The 14,784-nt window shown below is 38.1% G+C and overlaps 2 protein-coding genes across 3 annotated transcripts; one reads left to right on the top strand and one right to left on the bottom strand.

Moving 5' to 3' along the window:
• The first annotated feature begins 7,430 nt into the window (after positions 1-7,430).
• On the top strand, positions 7,431-9,749 carry LOC307031660 (uncharacterized protein). Its single transcript, XM_079668944.1, has 3 exons — positions 7,431-8,641; positions 9,018-9,236; positions 9,319-9,749. Exons 1-3 carry the CDS (start codon positions 7,788-7,790, stop codon positions 9,524-9,526), a joined length of 1,281 nt encoding a protein of 426 aa, XP_079525070.1. The 5' UTR covers positions 7,431-7,787; the 3' UTR covers positions 9,527-9,749.
• A 24-nt stretch (positions 9,750-9,773) lies between these two features.
• On the bottom strand, positions 9,774-14,780 carry LOC307031659 (G2/M phase-specific E3 ubiquitin-protein ligase-like). 2 transcript variants are annotated; one of them, XM_079668942.1, is made up of 13 exons: positions 14,255-14,780; positions 13,903-14,021; positions 13,518-13,824; positions 13,338-13,417; positions 13,064-13,122; positions 12,775-12,814; positions 12,627-12,694; positions 12,448-12,537; positions 11,999-12,312; positions 11,640-11,818; positions 11,047-11,219; positions 10,543-10,757; positions 9,774-10,466 (listed from the first exon to the last, which is right to left on the bottom strand). In XM_079668942.1, exons 1-13 carry the CDS (start codon positions 14,427-14,429, stop codon positions 10,231-10,233), a joined length of 2,055 nt encoding a protein of 684 aa, XP_079525068.1. In that variant the 5' UTR covers positions 14,430-14,780; the 3' UTR covers positions 9,774-10,230. The 2 variants fall into 2 exon arrangements, with proteins under 2 accessions (XP_079525068.1, XP_079525069.1); XM_079668943.1 differs by lacking the exons at positions 13,518-13,824; positions 13,903-14,021.
• Positions 14,781-14,784: the final 4 nt, after the last annotated feature.

Raw genomic sequence — 14,784 nt, 5'->3', positions numbered from 1 at the left:
CTTTCTCACAAACAGATTATATTTCCACTTCTGGCTTTGATCTAACATCCATGATCCGTGCTCCAATCACATTCATTTCATAAATCATATCAGTGCACGCTGTGTATGTACACTTTGCGTGAACTTGATCTACCCTCTCCAGATAAGACTTTTAGATGTATATCATGTTATAATACAGGGTGTGTGCACAAACATGAACTGGTCATAAAAACTTAAAGAGCAACATAAATTAATTTGCACATACCGATCAGTTTCATGGCATAGGGAGTACTGCTCAGGAGATTAAAACAGCCGAAACATACTTGGATGTGGAGGAGCTCTGGCAAATCTAAGAAATATACCCTGAAGATTGCAGTTACCTTATAGCCTGCCTTAAAAAACAGGGGCATAGAGTTTATAAGATGAGGGCATTAACCGGGCATGGAGGGCTTAACAAAAGCTATCATGCTGTATGTATGGGATATGTAGGAATCAAGAATCTTTACAAATTCAATTGTATTTCTTAATCGCATTGTTGGAGGAGCCTGGAACAAATAATGTGTCTCTACTCTGCAGCTGTTATCCCTATGACAATAAACCTTTGAATCTCTGCAGGCAGACCCAGATTGATGCCATGTCTGTACACCATCTTCTCTTGTATGATTTGCTAAAACTAATTTTACTTCAGCACAAACCTTGTGCCTTTTAGAATAAAATATAAGTGAGGAGTGACAAAAATCAGACCATAAATGTCGTGTCATTTTGTGGTATGTATTAGTGGACCCAGATGGTGTGATGAACTTCTGGTTAGTTGAAGCATTACGGTGTTATTGGAAATAAAAAAATAAAAGCAGATCAAAATAGACATTGTGGCCAGAGCATTGACAGCTTAATATATCTAAAAACCTCCAAGGGTCATGGACAGTGAAAATAAGGTGACATTAAATCCTAAGAAGTTATTTTTTGGTACATTTTTTGTGGCTTTCCTTCAGCTCACCATTGTGTTTTTCATAATTGCATGTCACATTTTGACAACATTTCTCTGATTATCAACTTTAACAGAGATGAAACTTTCATCTGCTTAAACTCTTCGCCCTCTCATTGCTCGCCTCACAACATTGTTGGCAAACCACTAATAGTTCACTGGTTTCCTAAATTGTCATTGTAACAATGGAAAAGCAGCTCAATGAAAGCATGAGGGAAGTTTAATTATATGGTTTTTGTTCGATTGTCAAACTCTTACCCGGCTTGTTTAATACCAAAAGTCAGACTGGCTTGATTTCTATATTATTCAACCCACAATGCTTATTAAATGTCACTCTTCAGTTTCCACTCTTTATCACCTCAGTAAACCTTTTCCTCGTCGGTTATTGGTCTAAATCTTTAGTTTCAAGTGTTCTTTAATACAGTTGGATGTATGTTGAAATATAGAGACCTGTGATTACAAAAAATATCTTCAGCAGGAATCATGTGTTCAAATGTATATGATTGATTGGGGTCAAATGAAATAAAACAAAGCCCCATGTCCATGTACATTTTCCGGCCCCTAACCAAGCAGATAAAGTGAAGTCAAATGTTTTCATAAAATCAATGTCGACTGGATGAATAAAGTGAAACAACATGACGATTTAGACTATTTAATAAAAAGCAACAAATATATAAATGTATTTGTGTTATTTTATTTCTTTAATCTGCTGTTTTGCTATTTGTTATATAAATTAAGCCAAATGCAGTTCTTGTAAACCATTTTATTGACAACGCTATGGATCTTTCATTTGAATACAAATTACCTTATTTAGTCCATGTTCTTCTATCTTTTTTTCAGTGGCACTGCTTTTGTTTTATATTTGTGATATCCATGCTCCATTTGCCGTTTCATATGTAACCTAGATGTTAGTGAATTGAGCAGTCAATTTTAAAAGCTGGCCTTAATGTGGTGTAAAAAAATGACATAAGCCAGGATCAATGTCATAAAATATCTGAAAATAGGACACGTCCTGGGACCTAACATATGCTGCCTTCATGTGAACTCGATTTGCTTTCCTGTTGACCTAACATCACTGTGATCAGGGACCTTTAAACACATTGACACACTTACAGGCATGTGAGTGCGCTAAGGTGTCTTTCACATCTCAATGGTTGCATAACATGATGTGCCATTATCTGTTCAGGCAGTTAATTCTTAAAGGGAATAGGTCAACATGATTCCTTTCATTGTAATATTACATTTTGTTATGTACGGATTGCACAAACTAGAGCTTTACAGCTTCTGGTCAGGTTAGCTGTTTCCAGTCTTTATGCTAAGCTAAATGGCCTCTGGCTATAGCTTGACATTTGATTGACAGGCATGAGAAAGGTAACGATCCTGTATTCTAACTTTCCCAAAATATCCAACTCTTCCTTGAACTGACTGTAATTGATTAGTTATTTAGTAGAGTCCTTGTTTTACTCCTTATTTTCCATGAATGATAGATAGTTTACTGTTGTGCTATGTTTCTGTTGAATCACCATAGTGGGCTCCAGCCTTGTCGACATTAAGTGCACTCACATACTTTTCTAGAGGTGTATGTCAAAACAGATCGACAGAGAGAGCTCAGCTAAACACTAATGGTCCGTCTGTTTACGAGCTAGCTGTAAGAATCTCTTCATGCTCTCACTCTCTCTTTCTGTAAAACCATTTACTGGCACTTACTGTAAGTCTATGTTAAGTTTCTCTTGTAGAAGCCTTGCAAATCCAAACAACATCTGATGGTATGTGTTTGTCTCTTCTCTTCATGTCCTAGCAGGTGATTTTGCGTCACTGCCAAAGTGAAGCCTGCAAAATATTATTTATACAGACTCTGCACGGTAGAGAAGTTATCAGTTTTGACAGCCACATGACTTATTTGAAAGTCAAGTCTTTTAAGTGTCTATAGGCAAAAACTACATGAGTAATGTAGTAGTGTAAGGGTGGGTTCAAACTGTATGTAAAGTGAATTATAGACATTGCACAATTACATGCATTTTCAGTGTAAACATGAAAGTGAATTCACCCAAGATTGGTCAAATTTAGCTGAAGATTCATGACGCAAGTTGAGAAGTGTAAACATTTTAGGGACAGGAGCAAAATAACAAACATCCTTTTAATTCTGAGATCATTCCATACCTTTTCAGATAGATAAAGACACACCCAATCATGTTTGTGTACAGTATATCTTAGCTGCCAGTACAATTCTGCAAAAACAATCATGTGCAGCTAACAGAAAGGAAGTGGAAAATCTGTTTCAGTCTAAATGTGCCTTAGAAGTGTAGGTGATGTTGTTTCCTTTTCAATATAAATTCAACAATAAACTTCAATAGACACAAAATAGAAAAAGTCCAAAAACATGGCTAAACAAATACTTATTACAATGGCTTAAAAGGGAACAAGAAGTGGCCACAAGAGAAAAGCAATGGCGCCCTGGAGTACAAGAGGGAAAAGATCCAACCTCCAGTTAAACCTAGCTTGCCGCCACTACTTAGCCTGATGGCTGTGAACTTATGAAAGCAGCATGATGTGAACATGACCGTTTAAACAGCAGTTAAATCTCCGCCCGGGGCCATTAGCCTCGCCCTCCTCCTGACTTAATTCGCTTGTGAGGAATTATCCTCTCACACCTGTCTGCCTCTCTGCACCTTTGCATACCTTCCTGTTGGTCTGTCCACTTTCCTGTGTGTCCGCCTACTGCTCACACACACAGATGTGTATATGCACAAAATGGTGTGCTTTACATAGAGAAATATTCTGGTTCTTCTGGTTTATAAATGGCTTCTGGAATAACCAACAGCAGGGAAACGGCCCAACATAGTCACAGTTAAGCCTCCCATTAGTACCAGCAATTATTTCCCAGTATCTGCCCACCCACCTGTGTGTCTGAATACATTGTTCCTACATGCCTGTACTCCCTAGTATAGAGCGTAATTATTTTCTGCAATTACCTCCAGCACCTGCCTCCCTGTCTGTCCACGAGCTGACCTGTCTGCATGCAAATCTCAGAGTTGTTTTTCTCTCAACGTCCTGTGGGAACATACGCTCCTGAATGAAACCCAAACAAACAGGCAAATACCTTCTTTTTTTTTTTTAAAGTTGAACTATACGATAGATATTGGGCAACTTTCTGAAGCTAATTTGTGGAAAAAGTAACAAAATATTGGGAAAATCGTGTAGATAAATACGACATTTCATCAAGAAATTACATCCTGTTATTTTACATGTTTACATGGTTTAAAGCACAATATATTAAGGCTTAATTTCCACCTATTTAAAGTCACTTTATCAAGGGTTTTATTATTGTTATTGTACTTGAAGCAACTATTCTTGATAGCCCTGTGATTTATCTGAAAGCTTTGCTACAAAAAAAAAAAAACAGTCATTCACACAGGTTAATGTCATTTTACGTTTGAGGTGTTTTTGTTTACATCCTCCTCACACTCACTTACCCCTCTAATCTCAGCCCTCAAACTACCCTCAGAAGTGACATAGATACCCTCATCGTGAAACAAGATAACATGTTGGCTCCTGAGGATCCGGCCTCCATGTCTTCAGACAGATGAAATCCTTCCTTCATGATAGATTTCAAATATGTGTTCAGTCTAGCTTGTTTAAACCTCATCATTAAGTGTATAAGGCTCATGAAGGTGTTGTTCATTCATGTCTAAAGTTAATTAAAGTTAATTTGGATGCTTTGGAATTGACTTCTTAAGCAAGATGTATGAATAGTTTTTTTTCTTTTTTTTTTTTGAGGGTTTAGGGCCATGGTTCATTCTTTACAATTATTCATAATGCATCCCCAGTCCAATACTCCATAATCAGACTATACAATTTATGGCCTAGCTTTACTTTCAGTGCTGTTACGTTAGCTAGTTAAAGGAGGCAGGAAACGTTTGTCTTGAGACATGTTATTTTTGACGAATTTCTGGTTATGGCTGACACTGTGACAGAGTTAGCAAACAAATAGAGAAAATAATTGAACAACAGAGGTTATAGCACGGATAAAAACAAGAGTCTTCCTTTATAGATCATTCACAAACAGAAAGAATTGTGGGATATAATGATCCTTAGTTGGCCATTTTCTTTCTAGACTGGTCAAAACATATAACCACAGCATATATTTTTAAGAAATATGCTATTCAAACATTATTTTTCCCTGTGCTTCCTGAACAATTGCATGTGCTGGGGGCGCCAATGTCGACATAAAAAAACGTAATCGTAGTTTAATTATGGGTTTTGTTTCGCAGCAGTTGCATGCAGAGATAGTTTATGCACTGATGGTTATAATCAGCCCGACAAGGTTTTTGTGTGTGTTAGTTAGACTGCAGCCTGTATTTATATACACTCTGTCCGGTTGCAAACACATCACTCAAAATGTACTCTCCTGTCTCTCCTCACATTTTCCCAAACATCCTTACAAAGTAAAACAGCCCCAGCATATTTTACACCCCCTCTGCCATGTTTGACTTTGGGGTAAACTGTGCAATTTCCTGTGAATTAGCTCTGCACCTACGCCGCTGCCAAGTGCACTTAGAGCCACCACACACTGTGCAGGTGGGAGAGGCAGATGGAGTCCAGCACGCAGTCCTTCTCTTTGTGATAAATTCACATTGAAAGACTTAGAGAGACTCGCAGCTAACCCAAAGTATTCTGACAACCACTTTCACAAAACAGCTGTCTCACTTGATGAAGTGATGGAAATATATTTTTATTCTGCAACATGTCAGGATGTGAAGTGTTTATTGGCTAAATGACAATGATCTATTTTCAATTTCTCGCTGATGCCTCAAGCTGCCAAAAAGATTTAACAAGAGTTTTTCTGTGTTTTTTAAAATGACACCTCGCCAGCAACAGACAGCAATATATACTGTGAAACAAACATATACATATATTCAAGTATTGAGATATTCCTCGTGATGTTCTGTAATTCAGAATTTTCAAAACCTTTTTCTGAACCAGCACCATGACTGATTACACATTTCTTTAAAGTGATGTAATTTTCGTCATCATTTCAAGGCAGATTCCTTCAGGATGCAATCCTCTGTATTTATTCAACATCAATTTATTTCCTTTCTCTAGTATTCAGTGAGGCTGCAGTGATCTAATGGATGGAGACAACAGGCGTCAGACTGATTATCAGTCCCTGCAGCTGAAGACTGGAACAGACAGCTCACCGATGTCTTTTATCTTCAGAACAAAATGAGTAGAGATGGATTCACGCAGCATCAGTGTCCTGCAGCAGTCACATATATCTTAATCTCTCACAGCTGGCAGTAAATGTCCTACTGATGTTTGCTGTTTAACCAGAGCACCAAAGGAAGGGAAGACAGGCGCTGAAGTCAGGACAGATTTCCATTGGATTCTTCGCTGATCAGGCATCAGCATTTTACAAATATGCTCATACTCACGTGCATACACACACAAACATGAATATGTAGGGCATGAACAAACTGTATACACACACACACTAAATGCATGGTGCAGACAGACATTTCATGGCCACTGGTTTGAGTAATGACAGCAGCTGATTGCATCAGAGTTCAGGGCAGGGAGGTGAACACACACACACACACACACACACACACACACACACACACACACACACACACACACACACACACACACACACACATGATGCAGGACTGTGATGAATCCTATTTAATCCTGTGGTCAGAGTGTCCCAGGTGGGTGGGGTCAGACCTTCTTCTCAGGGCTATCTCTTACTGTTTCAGCCTGATGGCATCCTCAGATACAATGGTGGCTTTTATTCACTTTCACACAATACAGTGACACTCTACTGAGGAAATTATTATTGATTATATGATTGGTTATTCAAAGGAGATTCTTAATGTTTTAGGAAGTTTGGTTAGGTTCTTCAACTAAAAATGTATGTTGCTACTTTTTGTGTGAGATAATGATAAAATTAACTTATTTTGTACATATTTTTACAATACTTCTGATATCCTTCTTTTAAACTAGTCAACATTTGTAGAGTATATATGTTGATTTTTATATGAAAAAGACTACTGATCCACTTTTTCCCCAGGTTATTAACACTCGATAAAACACCGCTGCTAAGCATAATAACATAATTGTCGCTAAGGAGGATCAAAGAACAGAAGGAAAGAGGTTAAAAGACAGCATTGGATGTCAGATATATCAACAGAAGAAGACAGACGGGAGGTAAACAATGACAGGAACAAGGTATGGGCTGCTCTGGGATTGTTTAAGGACTTGTTAATGGAACAGAAACTGTGAACAGACTTCACTCGGGCTCCATGATCAACCTGTCGTTCTTTTTTAATCAATGACCGCTTCGCTGCACATCATCCCCTTACTTATTTACTTACTATAATTAACTTTCAACTAAATATCCATTCAGAAAATGTGGCTGAACCTTGGATGTTAAATTATTACGTTTGCAATCTTCTCTCTTTAGTACGGTGGCTGGGAAGTGCAATGGACAATTACAAAGTGTGAAACACTTTAACAAAGCTTGAGACAAATTTACATTTTATAAAACAAAATTACATTAGCAAAAACACTTTTACCAAGGATAAAACAATTTAACATTAACAAAAACAAATTAACAAAATGCAAAACACTTTAACATTTCCCGAAACACTTTAACATTTCCCGAAACACATTAACATTTCCCGAAACACATTTACAAACCAGAATTAAACCGGAAGTGACGTGACGTGACGTGACGTAACCATAGGACGTGACGTGATTGGCTCAAATTTAAATTTGTTTTGGCGGAAAGACCGAAGGTACGAGTGTGTTTCATATACAGTCTATGGTGTGTTTACGTTCGGTAAACATGTTTTGTCCGTTTTGTGGAAACAACCTGGAACAAGTGACACGGTTTTGCCTTTCGTGTGGAGGATCTCTGGAGTGTTTAAAGGACACGGGTCAGACAGAAGGACCAGATATCTTGCATCATTGCGTGCAATATTTTAATGAAGGTCACTCGTATGCTGTAATCGTGGACATTTTGTCTACCTTTCACGGTGTAAAAATCAGTTTGCGGACTCTTAAAAGCAAACTGAATCAAGCCGGGTTTTACCGCAGAAAGGGTTATTCCTCTCAAATCGCTGTAATTAACGCCATCAGGTTGGAACTTCGTGGACCTGGACAATTGTTTGGATACCGAACAATGTGGCAGGCACTAAAACAAAAGTACAGTCTTCGAGTGAAGAGAGATGATGTTATGAATTTGCTCCGGGAGCTTAACCCTCGAGGCTGCGAGAGGAGATCTCGCAGAAGGTTTATAAGGAGAACCTACCACTCAATGGGACCGAACTATATGTGGCATGCTGACGGTTATGACAAACTTAAGCCATTCGGTGTGGCCCTTTCAGGATGCATAGATGGATTTTCACGTAAAGTACTATGGCTTGAATGTGGTCCAACAAACAATAACCCAAGAGTTATCGCTCAATATTTCCTCAAATGTGTGCGAACCCTCGGTGTCATCCCCATGAGGCTGCGGACTGATTGTGGCACGGAGAACGGAATTATGGCTGCAATTCAGTGTACCCTACGTCACCATCACCATGACTACTACTCTGGAGCGTCCAGCCACATGTATGGCACATCCATGACTAATCAGCGCATTGAGTCCTGGTGGTCCATATTAAGAAAGGGAAGGTAAGTGTTTATCATTATTTTCTATTACTTGCCAACCCTGTCAGACAAACAACATTTGCTTAGCTAAAGTGTATCAGTTTTTATTATAATAGATATAATATATAGCCTGTAGTCTATGACCCAGACTATACAAGGCCTTTCTTTAGAACTTCTTTTTGGCAGAAATAAAGTTAGAAACTGTGAACATCTAAGCGTGGGTTTTGGATTGAACAGCGGCCCCTGAGGGGACGTAGGCCCTATAGGTTGTGAAGCAAATAAATTATGAAATAGACACTCAATGATTTGTTGTTGATTTTACTGGTAACCTTTTAATGTAATTTGTAGAATTGTTGTATATTGCTTAATAATTCACTTGAAAATATATCAATTTCTATAGGTCTCAGTTCTGGATGGAGCTATTTGCAGACCTCCGAGATGCTGGATACTTCAACGGGAGTCACGAGCATCAGTGCCTTCTGAGATTCTGCTTCGTTGATGTTATTCAGAAGGACTTGGATGAGTGTGTGAGACTGTGGAACAGTCACAGGATTCGCCCTTCCAGAACAGCATCATGTCCAGGAGGAGTGCCCAATGAACTGTACTACTTGCCACACAGGTAATACATTGGTGATGGATTGATACTTCTTTGTGTTTTTATCTTAAATGTAAATAAATACTATATCTTCTATTTAACATAGATTTGGCTCCAGGGACTGTGGATTTGAGATTGAACAGGCAGAATTGGATGCTGTTCCTGAGACAAGCCTGTCAATAGCTCCATGTGGGGACCAAAACATGCAAGAGTACTTGGACTTTGCTATGGAGCGCAATGACCTACAGAAGCCAGAGAACTGGGAGACTGCATCAGAACTGTACATGAAGCTGAAAGAATATGCTCAGTTATAAAGTAATCGAAAAGGTATTCAGAAGTACAGTAGCACTGTTTCACCACTCCAAATCAGATTTCAGGGCTCAACAATGCTTGGTTTCATGGTTTGTCAGACTGCATTTACTCTTTCCCCTGTGACGTATCCAAATGATTATGGTACCTGTTCATCCGAAGACTGGTCCTATTTAGAAAAAAGATATTCCCATACATTTTTAAATAAAAACAGCATTTTGAAATGAACATTGTTTCCAGCCAATCACCATATTTGTTTCAATGTCATTTATACAGCACCAAATCACAGCATAAATATCTTAATCATTATAAAATATAACCGGAATAACAACAAACAACGCTCCAATTAGCAAGCACAAACAAGGTTATGTTGTGTGTGTAATTGTGTGCAGAAAGAACATTTCTGTATAAGTCTTATTTCAACCATGTGGACTCACTGGAAACCTGAGAATGAATGACTGATTTACAACAAAGAAGCTATGGGTGGCAATGTGAAATATGTATAGCAAAGTTCAGAGTATTTATAAAAATTGTATAGGTATAGAACAATACTTTGATTTTGTCCCAAACTAAATGGACAACATGAGCTGTAAGAAGAAAAAAAAACACGTTCACATCCAACAACAACTATGAACAACCTTTATAGAGTGTTTACTCTATGAAAAACCTTCATAGAGTCTGTACTCTATGGGTCATCCAGTCACATGACTTAAAAACAGCCAAATCCTGGAGAATTTTGCATTCCAAAGTCCATTTGGGACTTAAACGCATTGTATGCGTCAAGGAGAGGTAGTTTTAATGTGTTGGAACATGTGTTTGCCATTGGGAATGGAGAATCATCAAGGAACTCTATTCCTGGCGATGGTTCAAATCCAGATGGGGGAAGTGAAGTCAGCCCAGTCGCAAACATCAAAACATCTTCCAAAGACACAGCAGTCTGGCTTTCTGCAAAGAAAACATGTTCAGATACATTTTGGCAATGTGTTTCCTGAAATAGTTATAAAAACAGCGATTTACAAACCTTCACAATCGAGGAGATAGTCTGCCCAGTAGCCCAAAGTTTGACTTTCCCTAAGCCTCCTGTTACTCCCTGGTGGACTGAGGTCAGGCTTGAAGAGTCGCTCAAGTTCCAGAGCAGTAAGTCGCTTTTCAGAGTGGCACAGGACCGGGGCCAGCAGAGTAGGGTGCTGCTGTAGTGCGTTTAAAAACTGAAGGGCTGAAAGACCCTCCTTGAATCTGAAGAGTGAACAAAAAAAATATTTCATCACAAAGTCACATTTAAATAACCTAATACCTAAAACAAGGGGGGGGTGGCATGAGCACTTAAAGATTGGCACAAGACAGGCAGGGAAAGGAGAGACGGACGTCCCATATCAGTTATACTACACAGGCACACATTTTGACACTGACTAATTGCTAACAGATAAACATAGAATAAACCAAAGAGGGGGACCATGAGGAATTTTAAACAAAAAATTCTTACATACATTAAAAAAAAATCATATGAATACAAATATGATCTTACCTCTCAATTACAGAGGAGTTTCGGCCAATAATGTACCACTGGAGGTAGTCTGACACAATATCATTCTTTCCTTCAACAGAAGCCACATGTCTCAGACAACCTGCTGTCTGTAACATTGTGCTGTGTCTCATGGTCATTTCTCGCAAGGCATCCACTGAGGCAGCATTCTCAATCTGAAGATTATAAAATGGATATAAACAATCCAGTCAATAACTGCATGTACTGTATATTCTTGCCATTTTTTTTCCATTGCAAGATTTATATATTACTATTACTACTATCCTTGTACAATATATACCTGGCTGCTAAATCCTCTATTACAGGATGTGTTTTTTGTAAATTGTGTTTGTGTATCTTTACTAGTTTTTTATCATTCTTCTTAGGTAACATTAAGTTGTCTTTGGCTCTATTCTGCTCCAACAATGTAAATGTCCCCTCTGTGGGACTAATAAGGGTATTCTGATTCTGATCACAAAACAAAAAATGAAGCCAATTCGGTGTATGTGATAAAGGTAAAGTAAAGATGTCTCAAAACACTGCAGGAACTACATAATAATCCACCCTACCACACTGTTGCTGTATGCAATTCTCACCTCTTGTAAAGCTTTCCCTACTTCTTCATCAGTTATTAAATCAACTGTTGCTTTGAATGAAGGCTGGCCTGCAAGATAATGTACAAGATCTTCTGACAGAAAATGTGGCCCTGGACCTCCATGCACAACTGACACTGCAATCATCTTTCCTGCCAAGTAGTATTCATCCTCCCTAACAGCTGTGAATAAAGGTATTCATATTGCAAAATTAAAACTTTATTTAGTATATACTTTAATGTACTGTAATGAAACTCAACGTTTTGGAAAAAATTGTTCAAGCAACAAATCATATGTCATGTGATATATATGGTTAATGATCATTAACAATTGTATTAGTACACTTCTAACCGTATGCATACCATTTGCATTGTAGACCAAGAAGCGGCGTCCGTCTGGCCCATCAAAAATGGGCCGGTCTTTCAGATTCTTCATCAGTAGAGATAACAACTCTCTCCTGGGACCACCTGAGTCAATTCCTTCTTCGAAAACACCAACATCATCAGTGAATTTTACCAGCATGTCACAGTTTTCTGAATACGATGTACGCTTGAAACCTCTGACTGCTCCATCCCAAACATTAGCCCTTGAAATGTTGAACCGGCTGACTCTTCCATGATCAATAGGCTGTGAGAGGTTAGCAATAATGGCAGGTAATGTAATGTTCATCTCCTCCCTGTAAAGGAAAAAAAGTGACCTTATTAGTGGATATTCCAGAGAGTGCACAAACAGTTTAAAAAAAAAAATGTTGTACCAGAAATATTGTACAGAGAAAAAAAATGTAATGTCACTGTAATAGCTGTCCGTTTACATTTCAGTGTCCAATAAACTCGTCATGTTGACTGCAACCAGCTCTTCGTCCTCTTCTTCAACACATGGTGCATACAGGTCTGTGTATGTACTGTTAGGAAGTGATCATTCCCATGTTAAAACATCTTACAAACAAAAATGTCTTTCTCGTGTAAGTGAGTTACTAACATTTGTACTTACCTGTAGCAAGTAGTCTTGTCTGTATTTGTTTTGGGTGGACCCATATCCTCAGCATCAGATATTACTATCTGAAATACAAATACAAATTTCTGTAACAAAACAACACTGAACATTAGAAACATCAGGCTTCCACAATCTGCCTCAATACCTGTCCAGGCTGAGTTGTGGATGAATGTCCAAGTGCCTTCCTGAAACATGATAAAATTGATAAAATTATTAACTTCATGATACAGGGTATAGTTGAGTTTTAAGTAACATTTAGAGGTAGGAGGAACCATAAGATTTATAAATAACAGATTATTTTTGTTTGAAATTAGATTAAACATGACATGTATGGTATTTTTGTATCCATGTTCACCAGAGAAAATGCTGTGGCCTATTCTTATCATCCACTTAAAGATAAATTACTTATTTTGTAAAAATAAGTACAAACTTACCCTTCATTTTCCGGTTTGTGTTTTGGAGTACTTTTGTTTCGTGGTTCAAATTCAAATACCTGAGAGTAAAAGTGTACAATTATCAACAGCTTCCATTATTGTTCCCTTACCACATATGTCTATCAACAGTGAAACGTTGTGAGTGTTTCTGATAGTAATTGTAACTGCCAAGTTGGTTCTTCTAAAATATTTACCAGAATACAGATTTCCTGCTTAAAATCAAATGTATATGAAAAATAAATAAATGAACATTAAAATAAAATCATTTACGCACCACAGTGTCAGCCTGATTGAATTCAGCTGTGCTCCTAGATGTGATGACAATATCCGAATCAGAGTCTGAGGTATCATCCCCTGTAGTAAAAGCAAAACGTTCAACACATTATTATGTATGCTGCAGTAGAGGATGTTAACATGTAAACAATTAAAATATTGAATAATAACATCCACAAACCTCCTCTAAAATGTTTCTCAAGGCAAATGAAAAGGGTGATCCTGGCATATGCCTTTCCTAAATCCTTTTTATATTCTGCCAATGTGAATGGCTTTTCTGAACCAGGCACATTGACAACCTCTGAGCAGTCTGGATACAAAAGGACGTACGGTCCTTCATCCATGTCCTTGTTAAAGGCTTTCATTTTCTGGACAGCTCGTTCCAGTATAGCAGGTGCTGCTACCTCCGGGTCTGTAAACAACGGGAGTGTTTTCCCTCTCCGAGGCTTTAAATCAACTCCTTGTGGCGACATCATTCCTATGTTTATCTAGTAAAATAGCAGAGATATAAGTAATGACACACACAGAGACACTGAGATTTCTATGAAACGGTTAATGCAGCTTACCTGGACTCGTCTCTTTTCTTGTTTAAGTCTTCCTTTCCCACAGTTAAAAGACTGTTTCTCTTTTGACTTTGAGTTTCTGTACTCCATGAAAAGTTTATAGGATCGGCCTGGTTGTTCTGCTATGAATAGTTCCAATAAAAATATAATAATTAGCAGCTCCAACAATCAGCAAAAGCAAGTGTGCATTAAAGTTTACGGAAAACCTAAAAATAAAAACTAGCATATTAGCTCAATGCGTTGCTATTCCGTTAAGACATGGATTGGTATTTGACTGATATGAAACTGTGATTGAACTTTTATTTACTGCATGTCTTACATTAGCATCACAAAGCTAGCGCAATACTACACTTACTTTGTTTCGCATTTTCCGGCTGTTTCGATGTCCCCTGTGCGCTTGGTACACCCGTCTGGTCCGTGTCCTTTAAACACTCCAGAGATCCTCCACACGAAAGGCAAAACCGTGTCACTTGTTCCAGGTTGTTTCCACAAAACGGACAAAACATGTTTACCGAACGTAAACACACCATAGACTGTATATGAAACACACTCGCACCTTCGGTCTTTCCGCCAAAACAAATTTAAATTTGAGCCAATCACGTCACGTCCTATGGTCACGTCACGTCACGTCAAGTCACTTCCGGTTTGATTCTGGTTTGTAAATGTGTTTCGGGAAATGTTAATGTGTTTCGGGAAATGTTAAAGTGTTTCGGGAAATGCTAAAGTGTTTTGCATTTTCTTAATTTGTTTTTGTTAATGTTAAATTGTTTTATCCTTGGTAAAAGTGTTTTTGCTAATGTAATTTTGTTTTATAAAATGTAAATTTGTCTCAAGCTTTGTTAAAGTGTTTCACACTTTGTAATTGTCCATTGCACTTCCCAGCCA

This window comes from Notothenia rossii (assembly GCF_949606895.1).
Source record: "Notothenia rossii genome assembly, chromosome: 3".
In the NCBI taxonomy this organism is placed as follows: Eukaryota; Metazoa; Chordata; class Actinopteri; order Perciformes; family Nototheniidae; genus Notothenia; species Notothenia rossii.
This window is presented reverse-complemented; position numbering and strand designations above follow the sequence as displayed.